We start from the raw sequence: 19,727 nt of genomic DNA, 5'->3' as shown, positions 1-19,727 counted from the left end.
ATACTTTGCGAATTTAGGATTTAGGAGTTTGAACATTACCATTTACCATTAGATATTAAGTTCAATTCAAAAAAAAAAGATTATAAGTAAATATGATAAGAATTTAAATAATTAATCATATGAATCATATGATATAATTTAATGAAACTATATGATTATATAATATCAAATTAAGTAATTGACATTAGATTCAACAATGTGTTACTTATAATCACAATTGAAGTATTAATGTATTTTTTGAACATTTTTTAGAAAAAGAAATTTAACCATTTTTTGAAAGAAAAAAAAAGAAAATTAACAATTTTGAACAATTTTGAATTTTATATATATATATATATATATAATTGCTTATAGTTATATTATATGCATATTGAATAATATAAATGTATAAGATAAATATTTAACTATATGATCCAATTACAATTTCAATACTTAATCAATTATTCATGTACAATGACAATGACAATGTGATTCATATAATATCAAATTAAGTAATTGACATTGGATTAAACAATGTGTTACTTATAACTACAATTGAAGTATTTTTGTTTGTTTGTAAGTTTATAAGATCAACACTTAATCATATGATCCAATGACAATTCAAATATTTATAGCAATTGGGCCCAAGAAGATATTAAAAATACAAGAAAAAAAATGAGGGTAAAAAAAAGCCCAAAAAAAAAAGCCCAATTTTAAAAAAGCGGTTAGCGGGCGGTTATCTATTTCACTAACCGCTAACCGGCCACTAACCGCTAACCGCTAACCGCCTAGCGGTTAGCGGTTGCGGTTAGTGAAATTTACTAACCGCTAGGGCGGTTACGGTTAGCGGTTATTGCCACTAACCGCTAACCGTAACCGCTTTTGCACCCCTACTCATTAGATACGCGCTCGGCTAAACCCGAACGCATAACAACACCGGATTCTAGCAAAGCGAGCTCCAATTTGGGAACCCTCGAGTGGAATTTCTTTAAGATTCTATATACCTTTTCGACATCGGCGGCAAACTCGTCGTGGCTCTGTTTGTGGGTCTAATCGTCTGGGTGATTTTGAAGACGAACTAGCCCAAACCCAATTCTTGCAGCGTCTGATAGATGATTGCAGTTGCTCTAGCCGGTGGGTCTTCTACGGCTTGGATTGAATTGTGGTGAGGTTTGGGGAAGACCCATTTGAGAGTAAGGAATGGGATTGGGGAATTTTGGAGTGTGATGCCGCGTGAAGGAGGTTGAAGGGCTGATTTGATTTGGAGGAAAGGAGGAAGTGAGGGTGCTTATTGAAGAAAGTCATGGAAGAAAGTCATGGTTTTTTAAGATAATCTCTGCATTGTCGTTTGTGGGTCTGCAACTATAGCTCAGCTTGAAGACGGAGACATGAGAGAGAGAAGAAAAGAGTTTCAAGAAAAAATAAAAAAAATAAAAATAAAAAGTAAAAAGTAAAAAATATTATTTTAATGATATAGGAAAGGATTAAGGGAAACTATTGTGGTATATTTTGACATAGGGAAGCAAAAAGTAATTTAGATCTTTAAATATAGAGAAAATGACAAGGAAGTCGCTGAAAATACTCTTAGGTCTATATTTTGTAGGATTAAGCACTTGTTTTAGGGAGATGAGCTGCCCCTTTGTAGGATTAAGCACTTGTTTTGGAGTTCGTTGTTTCGGTGGATGCCTACTGATGACAGCTTGTCTAGTTTGTTTTAGATTTTTTTTATTATCAATCTGTCATTTTGGAGGGTTACTACAGTACACTGCCTGCATTCTTAGTCAAACTATCATAATATGGTTCTCTCATTGTTTCAGTTTTGTGCATATATATATATATATATATATATATAATACCACTATTAGTCTTCTGTTTGCATTTTTACTTCATACGTGTTTGGGAATAGGGAGTTGAAAATTCTTTTTTAATTTTTGAAACATGTTAAGAATTTTATCCCTTCCCCAAGGCCTCATGCTGGTACTATTTTTGTGCCTTTGTGTGGTGTAAGTATCATCATGGTGTTCCATCGTTACCACTTTATATACTAATTTTTACCTCAAAAATAGCTAAAAATAGAGATAATATTTCCGTCAAACTTTCGTCCAAAAATTAACAAAAATTCACGTCAACTACTTAAAAGGCTGACACGCATTAAAAATAAAAAATAAAATAAAATAAATTAATTTGGGCCATGAGAAAACATAAAGCAGATATTGAGAAACCAGAGGGTAGTAGTGGCAGAGGATCGAGAGTGTAATGCGGATGTGGGTTCCATAGAGAAAATTGCTCTCAGAAAATTTCCTTTTCTTCCCAAAACAACAACAACAACAACAAAAAATACCTATTTTGTCTCTCTTTCTCTCTCTATCTTGAAATTTTCTCTTGCTCTCTCGTCCTCTCTCTCTACACAGCAATTGGAAGCAAGAAAAAGAAAATTGAAGTGATAATTAGTTTCTCTCTTCCATGGACTCATCTCTCTCAGTTCCCCATGTGAGTCTCTGAATTTTTTGAGTTTTTGGGAAAAAGATTGTTGCTTGGGTCGTTAGATGATGCAAACCAAAAATGAAATGGGTTACTTGAGAAACAGAGGGGAGAGAGGTAAGATGAACAAAAAACAGACAATTTTTTTTTTTTTTTTCTCATTTTCTTCTTTAATTTTTTAATGTTTTTTTCAAATATTTTTGATTTATTAAATTTTTAGTTTTTAAATTTTTAATAAGCATATGACCATGTGTCACTCCATTCTCCACGTGAATTTCCATTAAGTTTTTGAACTGCATATTAACTGATGTACCATTTTTGTTTTGGATAGACCTTATTTATTTATTTTTTTTTTTTCAAACTGGGTTGGATGGACTTCTTTCAACTTAGTCTATAAAAATAACACGTGTCTATTTTCAAAAATATTTCACATTCAACTCCTTAAATTTTGATTCATACACGACCATTTATCTTTCAACCATTCAATGGATCAACCATTAGATTTGATGACTCATGTGGATAGGGATGAAAAGGCGGTTAGTATAATCTACTAACCACTTAAACGGTTAGCAGTTATTAAGGTTAATAACCACTAACTGCTTTTAAAAAAATAAAAAAAAAATAAATTAAAAAAAAAAACGTGGTTTCATATATATATATATATATATATACATGCTAGGTGTTCGCCTCCTGTTTTTCTTGTCTTAGGTGAATATTATTTTCTAAAAACCGAGTGAGAGAAATAAGGAACCGGTTTCTTTTTTGCTTTTTTGGAAAATAATATCTAACTAAGACCAGGAAAATACCTAGCATAACATTAACATTCCCCGACTAATTAATACAAAGCTAAATCAAATTTATTCTGTTGTATCTATTATGAAACTTTGACTCATGAAAATCCTGTAAAGCTGAGCAGCAAGACAATTAATTGGACCAAGGTTCAAGTTCCTTGCTTCTGCCGCTCCCATGTTTATCCAACCAGGCAGATAAGAGAACTTTACCTCAGTGGCATCATCTCTTCCTGCATTTGGAGCAATGGACTAATAGATGCATCCTGCCCTATATCCTTTACATTTGGTGATGTTGACAGCATTGGTTGAAATATTCCCAGACTGGCATATACTCAAGTAATATTATAACAACAATTTTTTCTCAGCAAGCCTTCAAATATGGCGAATACCATGGTCCAAAATCAGTGTCAAGATACCACTTCCCCAGCAAATAGAAGGTCACAGATCTTTTCCTCCAAGGAGATGGTTACTCGAGAATGACCGTGTAACTCCAGGCTCTTCTTTTCCTTCCTATATACCTCTGCTTCAGAAATTCTACCACTATTTTCAAGACCAGCTAATAGCACATTGTAAGTTCCTAATGTGGGATAAATTCCTTTCTCTAGCATAGTTTTGCAAATTTGAAGTCCTTTGTCAGAGTTGCCAACTGTGAAATAAACACCAATCAAAGCAGTGAAAGTGGCTGTGTTCTTCTGATCATCAGGCAAAAGATCAAATATTTTTGCAGCGTAAACACCCCTTCTAGAGCAACCAAGCCTATAGATTAGAAGTGTGCTTTGATATGTTCCAAGAGATTGTCCAGTCCTAATCATGGCCTCAACAATCTCCACTACCTTTGAAAATGAATTTGATCTCATTAAAATGCCTATCAAGGAAAGATATGCATTTCTCTCAATAGTTATGCCCATTCTTACACTATACTTGAAGGCCAAAAGAGCACCACTGCGTCTGCAACGATCACAATTTGCCTCAACAATGATTGAGATAATTGCAGAATCCAGTCTTATATTCTTATCAATTATCCCAGTAAGTAGGCGGTCAACGGCGACAAGATTTCGTTTTTTCAAAAAAATCAGTAGAAGTCCTCTGTCTATGCTAAAGGGAACATCAGCACCGGTTGGTCTCAAGTCACCAGCCTCCTCGCTGACACATTCTGTTGAAAAATGAGGATTCACTTGCATGAGGAGGGCGCTACTCTCCCCAGCAATTTTCAAGGCTTTCAGAGCTTTCAGAAATACAGGGTAACGAAGAACAAGGCGGCTTTCTTTCATATACTGAAGGATTAGTGTTAAAGCCTTTGTCTCCCCAGCAATGTAACATTTCTCCACCAATATATTGCATGCAGCCTTATCAGGTTGTGTCCCAGCTTCTTGCATTTTGCAAAACATCTCAAGGGCTTCTTTATATTTTCCTGAAAACCACTACAGAAAAGAATAATTATCTCCAGCATTTTTTGGGTTAAAATCAGAAAGGTTTTTTGTGTTTGTATCTGATGCTTCTTGTCGAAGCTATAGAAAGTTTTGCAAGGGAAAAGAGAATAAAACAAAAATATTATTCCCGCATGACCCCAATACAGGTAATTGATAAATAGTAGCATTCAGAAGTGCTAAGCAAAGAAAATATCTAACCTTGATTCCATCAAAGATCACTTTCATATTATTATGAATCTTTAAGAACTAAAGAGTTCAGAATTAACTCATAAGGACAAATATTGACAGAATCGACTATAGCCTTGTGAATAAAGGTGTTGAAAACTACTTAATCACATACAAAACATAGAATAATCATGGCAAGATGAAAAATATGACCAAAACTAACTACAATGCTCGGGCCATTTTAAGCAGAATGTAAGAAGATATGATTGACTGATGGATTCATTGAAGAAGCCCTTGAGAGAATTGATGCCTAGTGGCTGGATTTTAGCATAGTACACCATGCATGCCAAAACAATAAAAGAGCATATCTGGTTTCAATAAATCAGATGTCAAAAAGTAACCGAGTATTCTATAAAATCATCCGCAGCTATGCAGCACAGTAAGCAAGTATTCAACTCCTATCGGTAAAAATAGGGGGTAGCAGCACATACTGTATATAACATAGACTAGGAAACACTGAGATAAGCATTTCAAGTACACAAGGTGCCTCCATTTAAGATATCTAAAACAGAATGTCCATTATGTTCCCATTGTCCATTAGAAATGAGAAACTAGAAGATCATTTAAGTGAAAGAAAATATGACAAAGACAATGATAACATGTCAATGCAGCTGCAATGGAAGCATAATGAGTATAAGTTGATTGCTCTGTCCTGAAAGGCCGTCAGTTTACTAGATAGCAACTTCTTGCACTAACTGGGTATGTCATTCCTAGAAACTAAATAAATAAATGAATAAGAGGGGTGCATATTTTAGATTTTTTAGCAATGTATGTCATTAAAGTTACATGAGTATTCTCATAACGTTATATTTACGGAAATATTCATAGAATATGTCAATTACACTACTTAGCATCTCATCCTCAGAAAGGCCTAATAAAATGGTGCCTACCTAGTTTTTGTGTCAGCTATTAAACACAAGGAGAGTTTTAATAGGCTTCAACAATTGGATCTATTGGCAAATAGCAGAGAGGAACAATTTTTTTTTTCCTATTTTATGGATAATGCTTCATGATCATTAACAAATAGCAAGTTTCATCAGCTTCATAGCAGAAAAACAAGATTGTCATTTGTAAAATTGTCACTTGGCTAAAACGTTTCTGCAAAAAGACTTCCTATAGAACGCAAACAGGGATCTGAGATTGTCAAATATCATGTGAATCAAGAGGCCCTATATTCAGAGTTATACATTCATAGTATCTTCTATTGGTCCTAGACAACGATGGTAGGATTAACATACCAATGCGTCCAGTAGGAAGCAATGTCAATTATAGGCAGTGTCCTCAAAGCTAATTAGCTTCACTAGACTGTAAATTTGTCATATGACTAAAATAGTTTTTGATGCATAACATACGACTAAATCATATTGCCAACCAGACACATAATTGCACTTTATCACAGTAGAAATCAATATTATAAAGTTCTTAGTATAAAATAAACTTTGTAATGTTCCGAGGGAAATGAATCTACTTACAAATCCATTTTCACAAATAAATTCTAAAGGAGTAATTCTAAGTACTTATCTCCCATCCCACTTCCGTACGAGGCTAATGTAGCAGTGCCCATCAGCCTTTGAATTTTTTCCCTTTTTTTATAAAGACTGATCCAAGGATTAATTGACACTGCTACATCAGCCCAGTGATAAGGGAGTGGTATAAGAGATCAATATATAGCATGACTCATTCTAAAGAGACAAGCATGGAATTTACAAATGACTAAAGTGGGAAAAATGAATCTTTTATTTTCTTCCTTTATTTTTCTTGTTCTTGTTCTTTTTATTTTTCAATTGATAGGTAGGAATGAAAGAAGTCACCGGAATTAAACCTAAGTTTGGTCACAAAGAAGTCACTGGCCATGTTAGTATGTGGTGGATTTGATTTACAATGCTGACCCACATCTTGATAGTTTAATTTCTAACATTGTATCATAGCCTTTTTTGAGTAAGAAGCCTTCAGTTTGGGACCCTTATGGTGATTTCTTCTGCTTTGCATGTGCACGACCTACAGGTTTAATGTTATTGGATGGGCATGCATGTAGGGGAGAGTATTAATGTGCCGTGAGCTTGACAAGTTGACATACATTCTTGGCCCACCTCTTGATAGCTTAAGCTTTTATAAACATATGGGTCGCTCCTAAACGAGCTACTCTCTTTGATGGTTTCTAATAGGTCATATTGGCAAGGACATGAGAGAAACTGTTGGTTTTACTTAACAAGAAACACGCAGAGGGAAGAAATATCAGGATCATTGGAAAATAGTAATCCAAAAGCTCATATCCCTTACAACTACCAAGTAAAGCAAGCACACCTTCAACAGCCACCCACCTAGACAATTTAACAAACAACTAAAGGGCAATATACATACAAAGTAGCATTGCACTCACCAGAACCCACAAGATGTTCCATTAAGATAGTGTAGGTGTGACAATTTGGAGTACACCCAGATTGAAGCATCTCCCTGTAAACATCAGTGGCCTCCTTTGCTCTACTATTATCAAACAGAACCTTCATATAGGCAGTGTAGGAAACAACAGTGAGATAGCAGCCGTTAGCCTTCATTTCTTCCCACACCTTCACTGCCCCATCAACATCTCCAGAGCTAGAAAGCCAATGCATCAACGAAGTGTAAGTCACAGCATCTATCTTCAACCCCTTCTCCTGCATCTGCTCAAACACATACTTCATCGACGAAATCCTCCCCGCTTCTCCAAAAATACCCACCATTGTTGTATAAGTAAACTGGTCGTGCTTGAACCCTTTTAGCCTTGAAGCCCAGTTGAAAAACAACCAGGCCTTCTCCATTGGAGGATGGGTTTTCAGAACTTTGTTGACTGTATAAGAATCCCATCTTATAGGGAGCCTCTCAAGCTCTTCTTTGGCCAAATCCCAAGAGGAATACTTTAGGAGTCTGTATATTTTTCCCACAGTGTCCCTCATATACACACCCGGGTCAGATTCTTGCTTCTCGACAGATTTTACAGGTTTCTTCCTCTTTTGGCTATACCAAGTAATGGGTTTCTTTTGTTTATGATGGTGAAGGGAATGTAAGCGTTTAATCGAACTCTTCCAATAACAAAAAGGCTGATCGCCATGGATAGCCCAGAAGACAGCAAACTTTCTGAGAAATCCATGGGAATCATACGTGCTGCGCATGGATAACACTGGAATGAACAGTGCATGTTTCGACTGGGTATAGATTATGAGGCCGGCTGGAGAGATTTTGAGGCGTAAGGCTTTTTCTAATAATTTAAAATAAATAAAAAATTAATTAAAAAATTAATTCTTCTCAATTTTTGCTCTTAATTTTATTTTCCAATTACAGGTAGAATTCATCCAAGGTGTATATATATACATGTTCACACAAAGAGATGAAAAGGAAAGATAGATATTCGAACTAATGACTTTCGTATTTTATGCGGTGTGATACCTAGCAGATTCAACTATCTGTATATTCTATATATTAATTTAATTAGCAACTTAGCCAATATTTTTGTTTTAGTTATTACTTTAGGGAGGACATTAATGTGACCTTTTATTTTTCTCTACTTCTTTATCTTTATTTATTTTTTAACTATAATTATTAATTTAATCTAAATTAAAGAGCACTTATTAACTTCTTTTAAAAACAAAAACAAAAAAAGAGCCTTAAGAAAAATTTATAAAAAAAAATAATAATAATAATAATTATATTGTTACTATTTGAGAATTCATGTTATTGGGGCCTTGGGCTTAATTCCCCTAAAATAATAAGTTGGCCTTGTTCTATTTCACATGTAAGACCATTTGATTAGAATTTAGATCCGTTACCATGTTTTTCAATTTTCAGTTATCAAAAATGATACACTCTCTACAAATATCTTATTTTGTAATACAAAATTAATCAATTCAATAAATATCTGTCCCTCTTGGCTTTGGGTATATCTATATATCTCTATATATAGATAATCAAAATTGGCCCACATGGAAACGTTCTTGCCCACACTTGTTTCTATTATTGACTCCACCCATCAGCTCGCTTCACCCGAGTAGCCCAACTATTTTGGGCCTCTTGGCCTGAGTTCAGATCCGATTCATGATTACTTTTTTTACCCATCTAATATATATATGAAAGTACTTTAATCTTCTTCTTTTTTACTTTAATATTTTTTTAAAACAGTGATCTCTTATGTTTGGCTATTCTAGAGCGGTTTTATTTTTGAATTATTCAAAGAGCTTTTACTTCGCAATCAAAATCTATGTGCTCATGTTATGGTTGTGTTTGTTGAGATGCTTTCTTTTCAATAATTTTATCTTGTGGATATTATTGTGTGAGGTTGATTTGGTGGTTTGGAATCGGATCTGTCTTTTCGATTGGTACTTGAGTGGCTTTGCTCGTGTTTTTACTCACGTCCTAAGTGTGCTTGTGGACCATTTTTTGTCATGGATTCACCTCCTCACATTCCCATTGAGTACCTTGATGAATTGTATTGTTTTAACTTTAAGAGTTTGTTTGGTTTGTAGAACAAACCCCAAAATAAAATTATTATTCTTATGGAATAATTATTTTTTTTGTTTGGTAAGGATCTATTCTTAAAAATAATTATCATGCAGGAATCACTAATCCCTTACCCACAGGAATATCTATTCCTCTAAAAAAAAATGAGGGGAATAGTTATTCCCGAAAGAATTGAATTTTTTTATTTTTTTATTTTTTTTTTAAGTTTCTTCTAACCCTTAAATTTATTTTTTTATTAAATAAATAAAAACCCTAGAATTGCAGGGGCATGGTCGGCAACCCCATTAGGTGGCCGGCCACTCGCTGTAGGACCTGGTGCGCCTTGGGTTGGACCCCCGATGGCAACGAGGATGCCACAGCCACCCCCACAACCTTTAGGCGGTGGCCGCGGCCTCCCCCGTTGCCATTAGTTAATTTAATAAGTTTTTGTTAGTAAAGAGTTACTCCATAACATTTCTCTTTTAAAAAAAGAGTTTAGTAAAGATTTTTTTTTGTGTTTTCAAATCACATCTTTTTAAAAACGCAGTTTCAAACAATTTACATTTTGAGATTTGGTTTAAATTCGCACTTTTGGTATATAAAATTGCAATTCCAAACACACCAGAAATGTCATTTGAAAACAACATTCATCTCCGGCCGTTCGATTAATCTCTTTCAATCTCAACCATTAAATCTTAGCACTTACGCACTTAATGTCGACCTGTCAACACATCTGAATTATTTATGTTCTGAAAGTTCCTTTGATCATTCTTTTCACATTTTCTATTTCCTTCCATCGATCTTCTTCTTCCATTTTCTTCTTCACCTTTTCTTCTCCTACGTCAACTTTCTGCTTCTTCCTTATTCTTCTTTACAAACTGTGATACTGTGTGTGTGAATGTTCGAGAACCAAAACAATCAAATCAAATCAAAGTGGCTAATCGGAAATTAAAAAGAGCTCAAGACTCCGGATTTAATTCTTACAAACTATAGGAATTAAATAGAACATTGGGTTCAGGTATTTAATTCCTATAGGCTTAAGTATGAGCTTTAGGCTCAATGAATTTAATTCTAAAGGCCTAAGCTGAGTAAAAAGAACATTGGGCTTGATAATAAAACCTAAGCCCATGCAAGAAAACATGTGAGAGTGGGGTAGTGTTAAAAGGGTTTTAACCCTAGCCCTAGGCCCATGGGGAGAATTTATTTTTCCCATGGCCAGTTTTCCTAGTGGGCCAAAGGAGGTCTTTTTCCTCCCTTGGCCTACACTACAAAAATTCCAGTCCCAAATGGTTTTGTCTCCTACTTCTCTGAGGATCCTAGAATTATAAATAGAGATGTCAGATGTCATTTGAGAAGCAAAAGCACACAACTCCCTCCCCACAACAATCGGTACTACAACTACTCCTGTCGAAGCTCATAACCAAAGTCTACAAATTTTTAAAAAACGACGTTAAATTGTGTAAAATTAATATCATTTGTACCAAAACAATGTAAATTTAAATATCTCATGTCATCATTTTTTTTTTAAAAAAAAAATGGACGTGAATTTAATAACTACTCGTCGTTTGTAACAAACCGATGAAAATTGATGTCTTGTATTAAAAACGACGTGACATCATAGTTTAGGTTTTTTTTTTTTTTTTTTTTTTAAAAAAAACATATTCACACAAGGGGGAAAGGGGGAGGATGATTCAAACTATTAACATCCGCTTCATAAGGTATGGTCCCCAGCCGATTAAACTACCCCCTGAACACTAGGCGTCGTTTTAGTAAAACAATATAAAATTAAAACAAAGTGAAAATGCTTCTTCTTTTTTTTTTTTTTTTAGTAGTGATTTTTGATATCATCGAATAAGAGAAGAATATCACTTGAATTTTCATACATAATATTCCTACCTTACTCAACAACGTAAAATGAATATCCAAAAGTTAAATTGAAAAAAAAAAAAAAAATCCTATTTCCAGGAGTCTCTACTTAAGCTAACATGGATTCCACTTGATATATTAAAAGTGATGTTATAACTCAAAATAGCCATATCAAGTTCTTTTTGTGAGTACCAAATATCAAGTCCAATCTACCTGATAATTTAATAAAGAAGTTTATGCTACAACTATTCTTTTGGCTGTGCCTAGTTAACTGATCATATTAGGTCATTAAATGAATAACTAATGCTACATACCACATTTCTATCCCACAATTATTTTACAATGATGATGTGACAAGCCTAATTAACCCCTTCGATCGATTCTCTTATTTATTATTTAAAATTTTTTTTAAAAAAAAAAAAAAAATCTAATAGTTGATTTAGGTTGCCACATCATCATTGTGGAAAAGTTATTGGATAAAAATATGGTATATAATTGTACTCTAAATGAATTACTTTGATTCAATATTGAAGGAAACGAGTTTAGGTTGTGCACTCGAAATCGGCTACACAAGAGGAGTGCTACAAATACTCTCAAGTGCTCACTTTTTAACGTGAAAATAAAAATTATTATTGAATTAAACAATAAATGAAAATAGATGTAAAAATTAATTGTGACTCTTACTTGCACCTAAAAGAATAAGCACTTTGAAAATGACAGAAATTTCCTCCAAATCGGTCCAGAAGAAATATCATCCAACCTATTTAAAACAGTATCTAATGTCTATAAACATTTAAAAGACACATTAAATTTAGTAATTAATAAACTGCTATTAATAAAGTTAAGAGTTTAATATACATTTTAAATATTTATAGATACTTGATACTCTTTTAAATGAATTGAAGGAAATTTACTCTGAACCGGTTTTCCCTTTCTAGGCCACACAAATGCAAGAAGTTGCCCAAGGCCAAGATATGCTGCCCCAAGTTGCATAGAAGTGTGGGTGGAGCCACTCACCAGCTTGCTGCCCGTCATCACTCCTGCAGTCAAGCTCTGTATACATTGGTTTGAGAGCCATCAGGATTTATATCCTGCGCCTCTGCAGCCTTTGCATGGAATTATACAACTCTTTTCATTTTTTAGGAAAGATTAAAACTCTTTTCATTTTTTAGGAAACATTAAAACTCTTCATTTTTTTTTTTCCTAATTCATTATAGCTCATTTAATGAATGATGAGGTGACAAAATCTAAACAATATATATATATATATATATATATATATATATATATATATATAGTTTATTAAGAATTCTACTCTAAATTAGTGCATTTTAATCATATTTTGATAAATAGATTATTAATTAAGTTTAAGTCAGCCTTGACTCGTGAGGTCTAGAAATTGAAAGTACGAGTTAGGCTAGGGTTGCCATGGACTAAACATTCCTTTAGGCCGTAAAGCTTTAGAAGCTAATGGATTAAGAGCATCTTTTGAGATTAAATTAGAGAAATAAATTTTTTTTAAGTTAAAATGTATTTTTAGACAAAATTTTCATTTTTAAACTTTTGTCAAAAGTGCGTTTTGGCTATTTTTAGGCTTTTTGAACTTTTAAAAGTGTTTTTAATTTTTTTTACCAAATATGAATCTTTTTCTTTAAAATAACTTTTTAAGTGTTAAACGCACACCCAAACAGGTCCTAAGGTAACTAACTCTTTGCAAAAATGTACTGAGCCATACAATTCATTGGTACTATATTTTGAAAAAAACTAAGCATCTCAAATTGCCACTCTTTTTTTTATTTATTTATTTTTTTTTTTTTCTATTCAATGTTGGGTACATGAAAATAAAAAATAAATGCGATAAAGTCTTCTTAAGAACCGTTGAGAATGGGTCAAATAAATGACTTGGTTCATCAAGCAAACCGAAACTGTCAAAATAGTTTATAATAAAAGGAAATTTTTTGTAAACGGAACAAAACCCGAAAGGGTTTGCCGCACGACCACCAGTAGTCGGTTGAGGAAATTAAACAATACCATCAGTGGTCAAAAGGAAAAGGGAAAACTATATATGTCAAAAGAAGAAAAAATGGCCAACACAACAAACTAGTCAGAAAAAAGAAAAACAAAGAACAGAAAATTACAAAAAAAAAAAAAAAAAAAAAAGTCGTCGGCAAATAAATTCCTAGAACAATAGCTCCAACATATGGCATAAGGAGAAAGGCAATGAGGACACGATGAAGGACCGAAGCGTGTAAGCCACTCGCCAGTGCGTGAAAACCACGCGCTGGTAGTGGGAGGAGGGAGGAGGGGAACATATATAGCTTGTGTGGGTGGACCAAAGGTTGTGATAGATCTAAAATCCAAACCTCCTAAAAAAAAAACTATTAAAATTAAAAGTAAAAGAAAGAAGAGCAACAAAAGAGAGGCAGGGACAATCTTATATGGATGGGGCTGGTGCCTGACCTTCCCTCCTCTATGGCAGAGAATAAGAAGGGTTTTTCTTGGGAGGGTTTTCTTTACAAAATTGAGTGATAATTGGGGGGGAGAAATATAAATTTTCCCTAATATATATATTGGTTTTGCTAGACAACTAATAAGCTCAAATGATTCTGTGGGGTTTGGAGTGGTGGGGACGGTGGTAGTGATGCATGAAACAATTTAGCTAGTGATAAAAAAACAAACAAAAAATAGAAAGAAAGAGAGATAGAATATAATAGTAGGGCTCCAGCATAGCATAGAATAGTACTAGGTCCTCTCTCCAACAAAGATATAATTAAACAATTATGGCATTCAAATTCTAGACTGGACACGGGTACACTAACTCGAGAATAGAGTCATTCCATCATAATGACCACAGGGACTATATTATCTCCAACCAAATTGATCAGATTGCTGCATATATATATATATATATATATATATATATATATATATATTCCGGCCCCCTCACACTTGGACAAGAAAAAAACCAAAATAATTTAATTTACAAGGCCATACAGCAGGTTATTTGATTGGGGAGTGAGGAGGAGATGGGATTGGCTGAAATCTCGTGAAGATGGAAGGGTAGAAAGGAGAATGTGAGAATCAAAAGGTCCGTACAGAGATAGATGAGAGAGAGAAATTAGAAATGAAAATGAATTTTGCATGGACGACAAAGAAAAGGGCAAGGGAAGGGTACAGAGAAGGAGAGGGGCAGTTCGGATTGAGAATAGGTGTGAAAGGCACGAGACAGGAGGAGAACAATAAATGAGAGAAGGGTAAAGAAAAGGGGTGATGAGGCTTATGATAACCCTCATGATCGTCACGTCGTTTTTCATTCGCTACTCCCAAAAACCTCCCAGAATTCCACGCTTCCTCTTCTTTCTCACTGTCTCCTCTCTCACCACCCCCTTCTTTCCTTTTCTCTCTCTCTCTCTCTCTCTCTCTAGCCTAGTCAACCTCATGTCTTCCTCACTTTGTTCCATATTAAACCAACACCATTCTCTCTTTCATTCCCTCTCTCTCTCTCTTTTAGAGTGATCAATCTCCATCCTCTCAATCTCTCAAATTCAAATACCCACAATCTCTATTCAAACCATCAATACATGCTATATATATATATATATATAGACAATATTGTCTACTTAATTCGTGTGTGAATTAGAGATCGAGCTGGTGATTCAAAATGTGGATGATGGGTTATAATGATGCAGGAGAGTTCAACATGCCTGCAGACTCATTCAGTGGCAGAAAACTTCGACCGCTTATTCCAAGGCCGCTGGCTTCTGCCAACAACATTACCACCGCAACAACATTTCCAAGCCGTCTTCATGGCACTGATTTCCTTTCACAATATCACCATCTGGGTATGTCGTAATTTTTCCTCAAGTCTTTGTGAAAATGCGCGCGCGCGCGTGCGTGTGTGTGTGGAGCTTTGTTTCATTTGGTTAATTTAATTATATGCGTTGCAGCAGCTGTGGCTGAGCAGAACAAGAAGGAGTTCAATACTCCGCCGGTTGTGGTGAGCTCGAGGTGGAATCCGACGCCGGAGCAGTTGAGGGCTCTTGAAGAATTGTATCGACGTGGGACTCGGACCCCATCGGCTGATCAAATTCAGCATATTACTTCGCAGCTCCGAAGATACGGTAAGATTGAGGGGAAGAATGTTTTCTACTGGTTCCAAAATCACAAGGCAAGAGAGAGGCAGAAACGCCGCCGTCAAATGGAATCGGCTTCCGATACTGAAATCTTAGAGAGGAAAGAATTAGGTAAAAACCCACGTAGAATATATATAGTTTACTTTTTTTTCTTTTTTTTTTCTTTTTTTTTAATTTTTATCTTTCATATATATTGTTATAATTATGGCAGCCACATACATACAGCTCATGTTACTGAACAAAACAGAGAGAGAGAGAGAGAGAGAGAGAAAGAGATGGGGTCTGATTTGTTTGTATATATTGTATGGCTTTTTCCAAAACATTTGTTGTTAGAGATGTTTGATTTGCATTGCTTTTCTCTATTCCGATTGTTGTTTGGGATGTAAAGTCGTATTCTTTTTGTTTTTCTTTTTGTCTACAGGGGCAAGTAGGACAGTCTTTGAAATTGAACAGACCAAGAACTGGGCACCCCATACAAACTGCAGTACTCTAGCAGAGGTCTGTTTCTACCTTCCTTTGTCTTTGTCTTTCTACATAGACTTGAACCCTCCTTTTTCAACTTTGAATGCCTTTACTACCTAGAAAAGTCAGTAAGAGAAACAAATTAAGCAGGGATAATTTTCATATCATTACTAGCTTTTATCATGTTAATGATCAGTTTATATATATTGAAAGGTGGAATGAGGAAGATATAGGGAACCAACAAAAGCTTTGTTTGTTGGGAAATGAAAAGGGTCCAAAAGCTGCATTCCTTCCTTTCTGTCGGGGCTTCTGTTATGAAACTTAGCTGGGATTTTGGGTCCTGTGCTTTTTCATGTCATTTTGCCAGTGTTTAGGGCACCCCCATCAACATTCTATAGAACCGAGCACCATGATGTTGAAAGTACCATGCTAATTAACCACCCTATTTCTTCTGCTTAACAGTAAAAATTAGTATTTATAGCTTATTTTTTAAGAGAATCAAAGGGTGCCCAACTAAAATTTTGTATTATCAATATTAGGTTAATTGGAGATTTCATGTGATATATTGCATGTCTTTTAATAATATTTTCAGGAATCTGTCTCAATTCAAAGGGCAACAAAAGCAGCAGTGGCAGAATGTAGGACAGATGGATGGATCCAATTCGATGACGGAGAATTACAGCAAAGAAGAAACTTTGCGGAAAGGAATGCCACGTGGCAGATGATGCAGTTGTCTTGTCCTTCTCCTCCCACCCACCTCATAAACAGCCCTGCTACTCCTACTGTCACTACAAACACAGCAACAACAGTAAGAACAACAATGGACCAAAAGCTCATTAAGACTACTCATGACCTCAACATCTTTATAGCACCCTACAGAGGAAATGGTCTCAGCCAGTACTACTTCAATGGTGTCGGCAATGAAGAAGATTGCATTGGGGAATCTCAAACACTTCAACTCTTCCCTCTCCGGAGCAGCAGTGACCGGAACGATGGCAATAATAACCAAAAAGAGACAGAGCTATCAGTTTCATCCATGAATCTCAACTTCACTACTCCTCACCAGTTTTTTGAGTTCCTTCCATTGAAGAACTAAACCAATCAACGCATAGTTTAATATATATATCTATATCTATATCTATATCTATATAAGTGTTGGTAATAGGCAATGGTAGGGGCTTATCAGATTGCTGTTTGTGGAAGAAGATCATCGGTTGAGCTGGGATTGATGTTGTAATCTTATTGGAAAATGGAACTTTTTTTTTTTTTTTTCATCTATATATTATTTATGATGTAAAATTTCATGGGTGTGCAATGGTAGGATGGTGGTGTGAAATTAAGGTTGCCTTAAAATGCATATGGACCATGTTGGTTGCTGAATCAATGAAAACAAACATTTAAGAGAAACTGGAGAGAGAGAGAGAGAGAGAGAGAGAGAGAGATGGGTCCTCGACTGAAGGGATCTGAAATGTTGGAAGTAGATGTGAGAGATTGATGTTGAAACGAGAGATTTGAAATGGAAATTAGATGTGAAAGACATTGACATGAGGCGACTAGGAATTTGGGTAATTTGACATGTTTTGCTCTTTTTGTTACATATCCGAATGTGTTGCATTCTATAAATATAGCGGCACAAACTGTGAAACATATTTTTAATAGAAGAACAAGCTGGAACTTGCTGAAAATGGGGTCTATGTGCACTATTGAAAATAAAATATACCGACGGATTTAAATGCAATAAGTTTTATAATAATAATTATTATTATTATTTTATTTTATTATTATTTTCTTTTACATATCCGCATAAGAAGAAAAAAATTAGACAGAGATTCGAAATAGTAACATCTGCTTCATTTAAACTAATAACATAAAACAAGACATACTTTACATCATTCTAGCTAAAGCTTAATTATCTGTTATTTGAAGGGCAAAATGAAAGGAAAACAAAATAATATTAATGAAAGTCTACAATTTATGTTAAAAAATTAATTAATTATTATTATTTTTCTACTTTTTATCGGCTTAAAATTTTGTAAGAAATAGTAATTTAACATAATATATTAATTAAATAAATAAATCCACTATTTTCTATTAATATAAACTTTTATAATAAATAGTTGTTTAATAATTTTAGTTGTTTTGAAAACATCTAAACGTGGCCATCACAATGGTATGTAATGGTCGAAGCCTTCATAGCTTTAAGAGCAACCCTTGTTTTTTCAGCTAAGAAAATGTGTACTTTGTTCATTAAACAATAATTTTATAATAACATTGTTACAGTTAAATTACAAGTTATCCTAAAAGTTTAAGCTGTTAGAAAGAGATAAATCTAATCATTTAATCAACTTGAATCATTCCTACTTGATTATTTTTAAGTCAAACTCCGACAACCTAAAACAATTACGGATGACTGTCTTTTATCATAATCAACAATATGGCATAATGGTTCCAAAGAGGTTTTTTGAATGTACCTCTACTATAAGGGATTAGAGGCTCTTATTTGAATTACAAGCTAAAGAAACACAAACTACTCAAGAAGATATTGTTGGCTTCCACACTCTCAATCGATAGTTGATGTTTGTATATAGGGATCATTTTTCGATCCCTTCCAGGCCCATGATGTCAGTTGGATCGGCAAATGCTTTATTTTTTATTTTATTTTTTGATATGTCTGTATAAAAATAGAAAAAAATGAAGAAACATTCGAACTAGTAATCTTCCTTTTATGAGAAGCGACCCTCAGGTAATTGAGCTACCCCTTATAGATGGGATAGTCGAATGTTACGTCCAAGTCTTTAATTCTAGTGTAATATCTAATCAATTGGCTTTGTCCAACCTTTGATTGAAGAGTGTACACTTGCAGCTTGTGAGCAGGATGCGGATTCTGTGTCCATTTTGCCTTGGAGGATATCGAGTTAATGATCGAGAGATCTCTGGAAGCCATAAATAGAGACATGTTTCATTAAATAAAAAAAATATTATATATTTTAAAAATAATTAAAAAAAATTAAAGTGTGACAAACCACCCTAAGTTAGAGTTGGGGTGGTCAGCCACCAAAGGCCATGGGGTGGCACAAACTGGAGGAATAGGCCTGGGGGTGGCTTAAGCCCTTGAAGATTAAGGTCAGAAGCCACTACCAAAGGCCAAAAAAAAAAAGAAAAAGATTTGGCACTTGGGGGTGACTTCAGCCACCCTAAGGGCAGGTCTGGGGTGGCAAGCCACCTCTTAATTTTTTATTATATATATAATATTTTATTATTATATTTTTATTAATGTGACAAATATCTCACTTATGGCTTCAAAATCTCTTTAAAGAGATCATGACAATTAACTGGATATTTTCCAGTTCAAAATAGACTGGAGATGAATCAGATGATCATGTTCCCTTGTGAAGGTTATTCTTTATTAGTACTAGGGACTTTTGGGCTTTAATGAAAGTAATTATCTTCTTCTTATTCTTCATTTCAGGTGAATTTTCAAGATTAGGATTCCCTCAAATTTCTTCTAAATTTGAAATTCTTTTATTATTAAATTATAGCCATGCTTTACATCTAACAATGAACAATGTGATTCATAAACCCTAGCCGTCTCTTTTCTCTCTAGCCGCTAGAGAGAAAAGCGAAACCCTTCAGCCACATAAGGGAGGAGAGTTGGCCAGTTGGCAGCCTCCCTCCTCCCCTCGTCCTCCTCGCTCTGGAACTAGCTATTTATCTGATGCCCTAGCCCCGGTGCCTCCTCCCTTCCCCTCCTTGTCGCTCCTTTCCCCCTCCATTTTTCTCTGTTTTTTCCCATTCCCTACTGCTTTTCTTCCCCCGCCTTCATTTTCTGCAGCGGGCTCCTTGGCTTTGTTTTGGCTCTTTATGGGTTCGGATTTTGTCTGTGGTCACCG

The 19,727-nt window shown here is 34.7% G+C and overlaps 2 protein-coding genes across 3 annotated transcripts; one reads left to right on the top strand and one right to left on the bottom strand.

Annotated features, from left to right (window-relative positions):
- Positions 1-3,307: 3,307 nt before the first annotated feature.
- Positions 3,308-8,095, bottom strand: LOC132184569 (pentatricopeptide repeat-containing protein At2g01390). The gene is made up of 2 exons (XM_059598249.1): positions 7,287-8,095; positions 3,308-4,662 (listed from the first exon to the last, which is right to left on the bottom strand). The coding sequence occupies exons 1-2, from the start codon at positions 8,053-8,055 to the stop codon at positions 3,659-3,661; spliced, it is 1,773 nt and encodes a 590-aa protein (XP_059454232.1). The 5' UTR covers positions 8,056-8,095; the 3' UTR covers positions 3,308-3,658.
- Positions 8,096-14,591: 6,496 nt separating this feature from the next.
- On the top strand, positions 14,592-17,340 carry LOC132184726 (WUSCHEL-related homeobox 1-like). 2 transcript variants are annotated; one of them, XM_059598460.1, is made up of 4 exons: positions 14,592-15,084; positions 15,193-15,486; positions 15,797-15,873; positions 16,430-17,340. In XM_059598460.1, the coding sequence occupies exons 1-4, from the start codon at positions 14,904-14,906 to the stop codon at positions 16,931-16,933; spliced, it is 1,056 nt and encodes a 351-aa protein (XP_059454443.1). In that variant the 5' UTR covers positions 14,592-14,903; the 3' UTR covers positions 16,934-17,340. The 2 variants fall into 2 exon arrangements, with proteins under 2 accessions (XP_059454443.1, XP_059454442.1); XM_059598459.1 differs by having other exon boundaries at positions 14,593-15,084; positions 15,190-15,486.
- Positions 17,341-19,727: the final 2,387 nt, after the last annotated feature.

Source organism: Corylus avellana, chromosome ca6 (assembly GCF_901000735.1).
Source record: "Corylus avellana chromosome ca6, CavTom2PMs-1.0".
NCBI classification, from domain to species: domain Eukaryota; kingdom Viridiplantae; phylum Streptophyta; class Magnoliopsida; order Fagales; family Betulaceae; genus Corylus; species Corylus avellana.
The sequence above is the reverse complement of the archived record's forward strand: the minus strand, read 5'-3'. Positions and strand labels throughout refer to the sequence as shown.

Coding starts and splice junctions, on each gene's coding strand:
- LOC132184726 (XM_059598459.1), top strand. CDS start 14,904: ATGTGGATGATGGGTTATAATGATGCAGGAGAGTTCAACATGCCTGCA. Junction 15,487..15,796: donor CTTAGAGAGGAAAGAATTAG/GTAAAAACCCAC, acceptor TTTTGTCTACAG/GGGCAAGTAGGACAGTCTTT. Junction 15,874..16,429: donor ACTGCAGTACTCTAGCAGAG/GTCTGTTTCTAC, acceptor TAATATTTTCAG/GAATCTGTCTCAATTCAAAG.
- LOC132184569 (XM_059598249.1), bottom strand. CDS start 8,055: ATGCGCAGCACGTATGATTCCCATGGATTTCTCAGAAAGTTTGCTGTC. Junction 4,663..7,286: donor GGAACATCTTGTGGGTTCTG/GTGAGTGCAATG, acceptor AGTGGTTTTCAG/GAAAATATAAAGAAGCCCTT.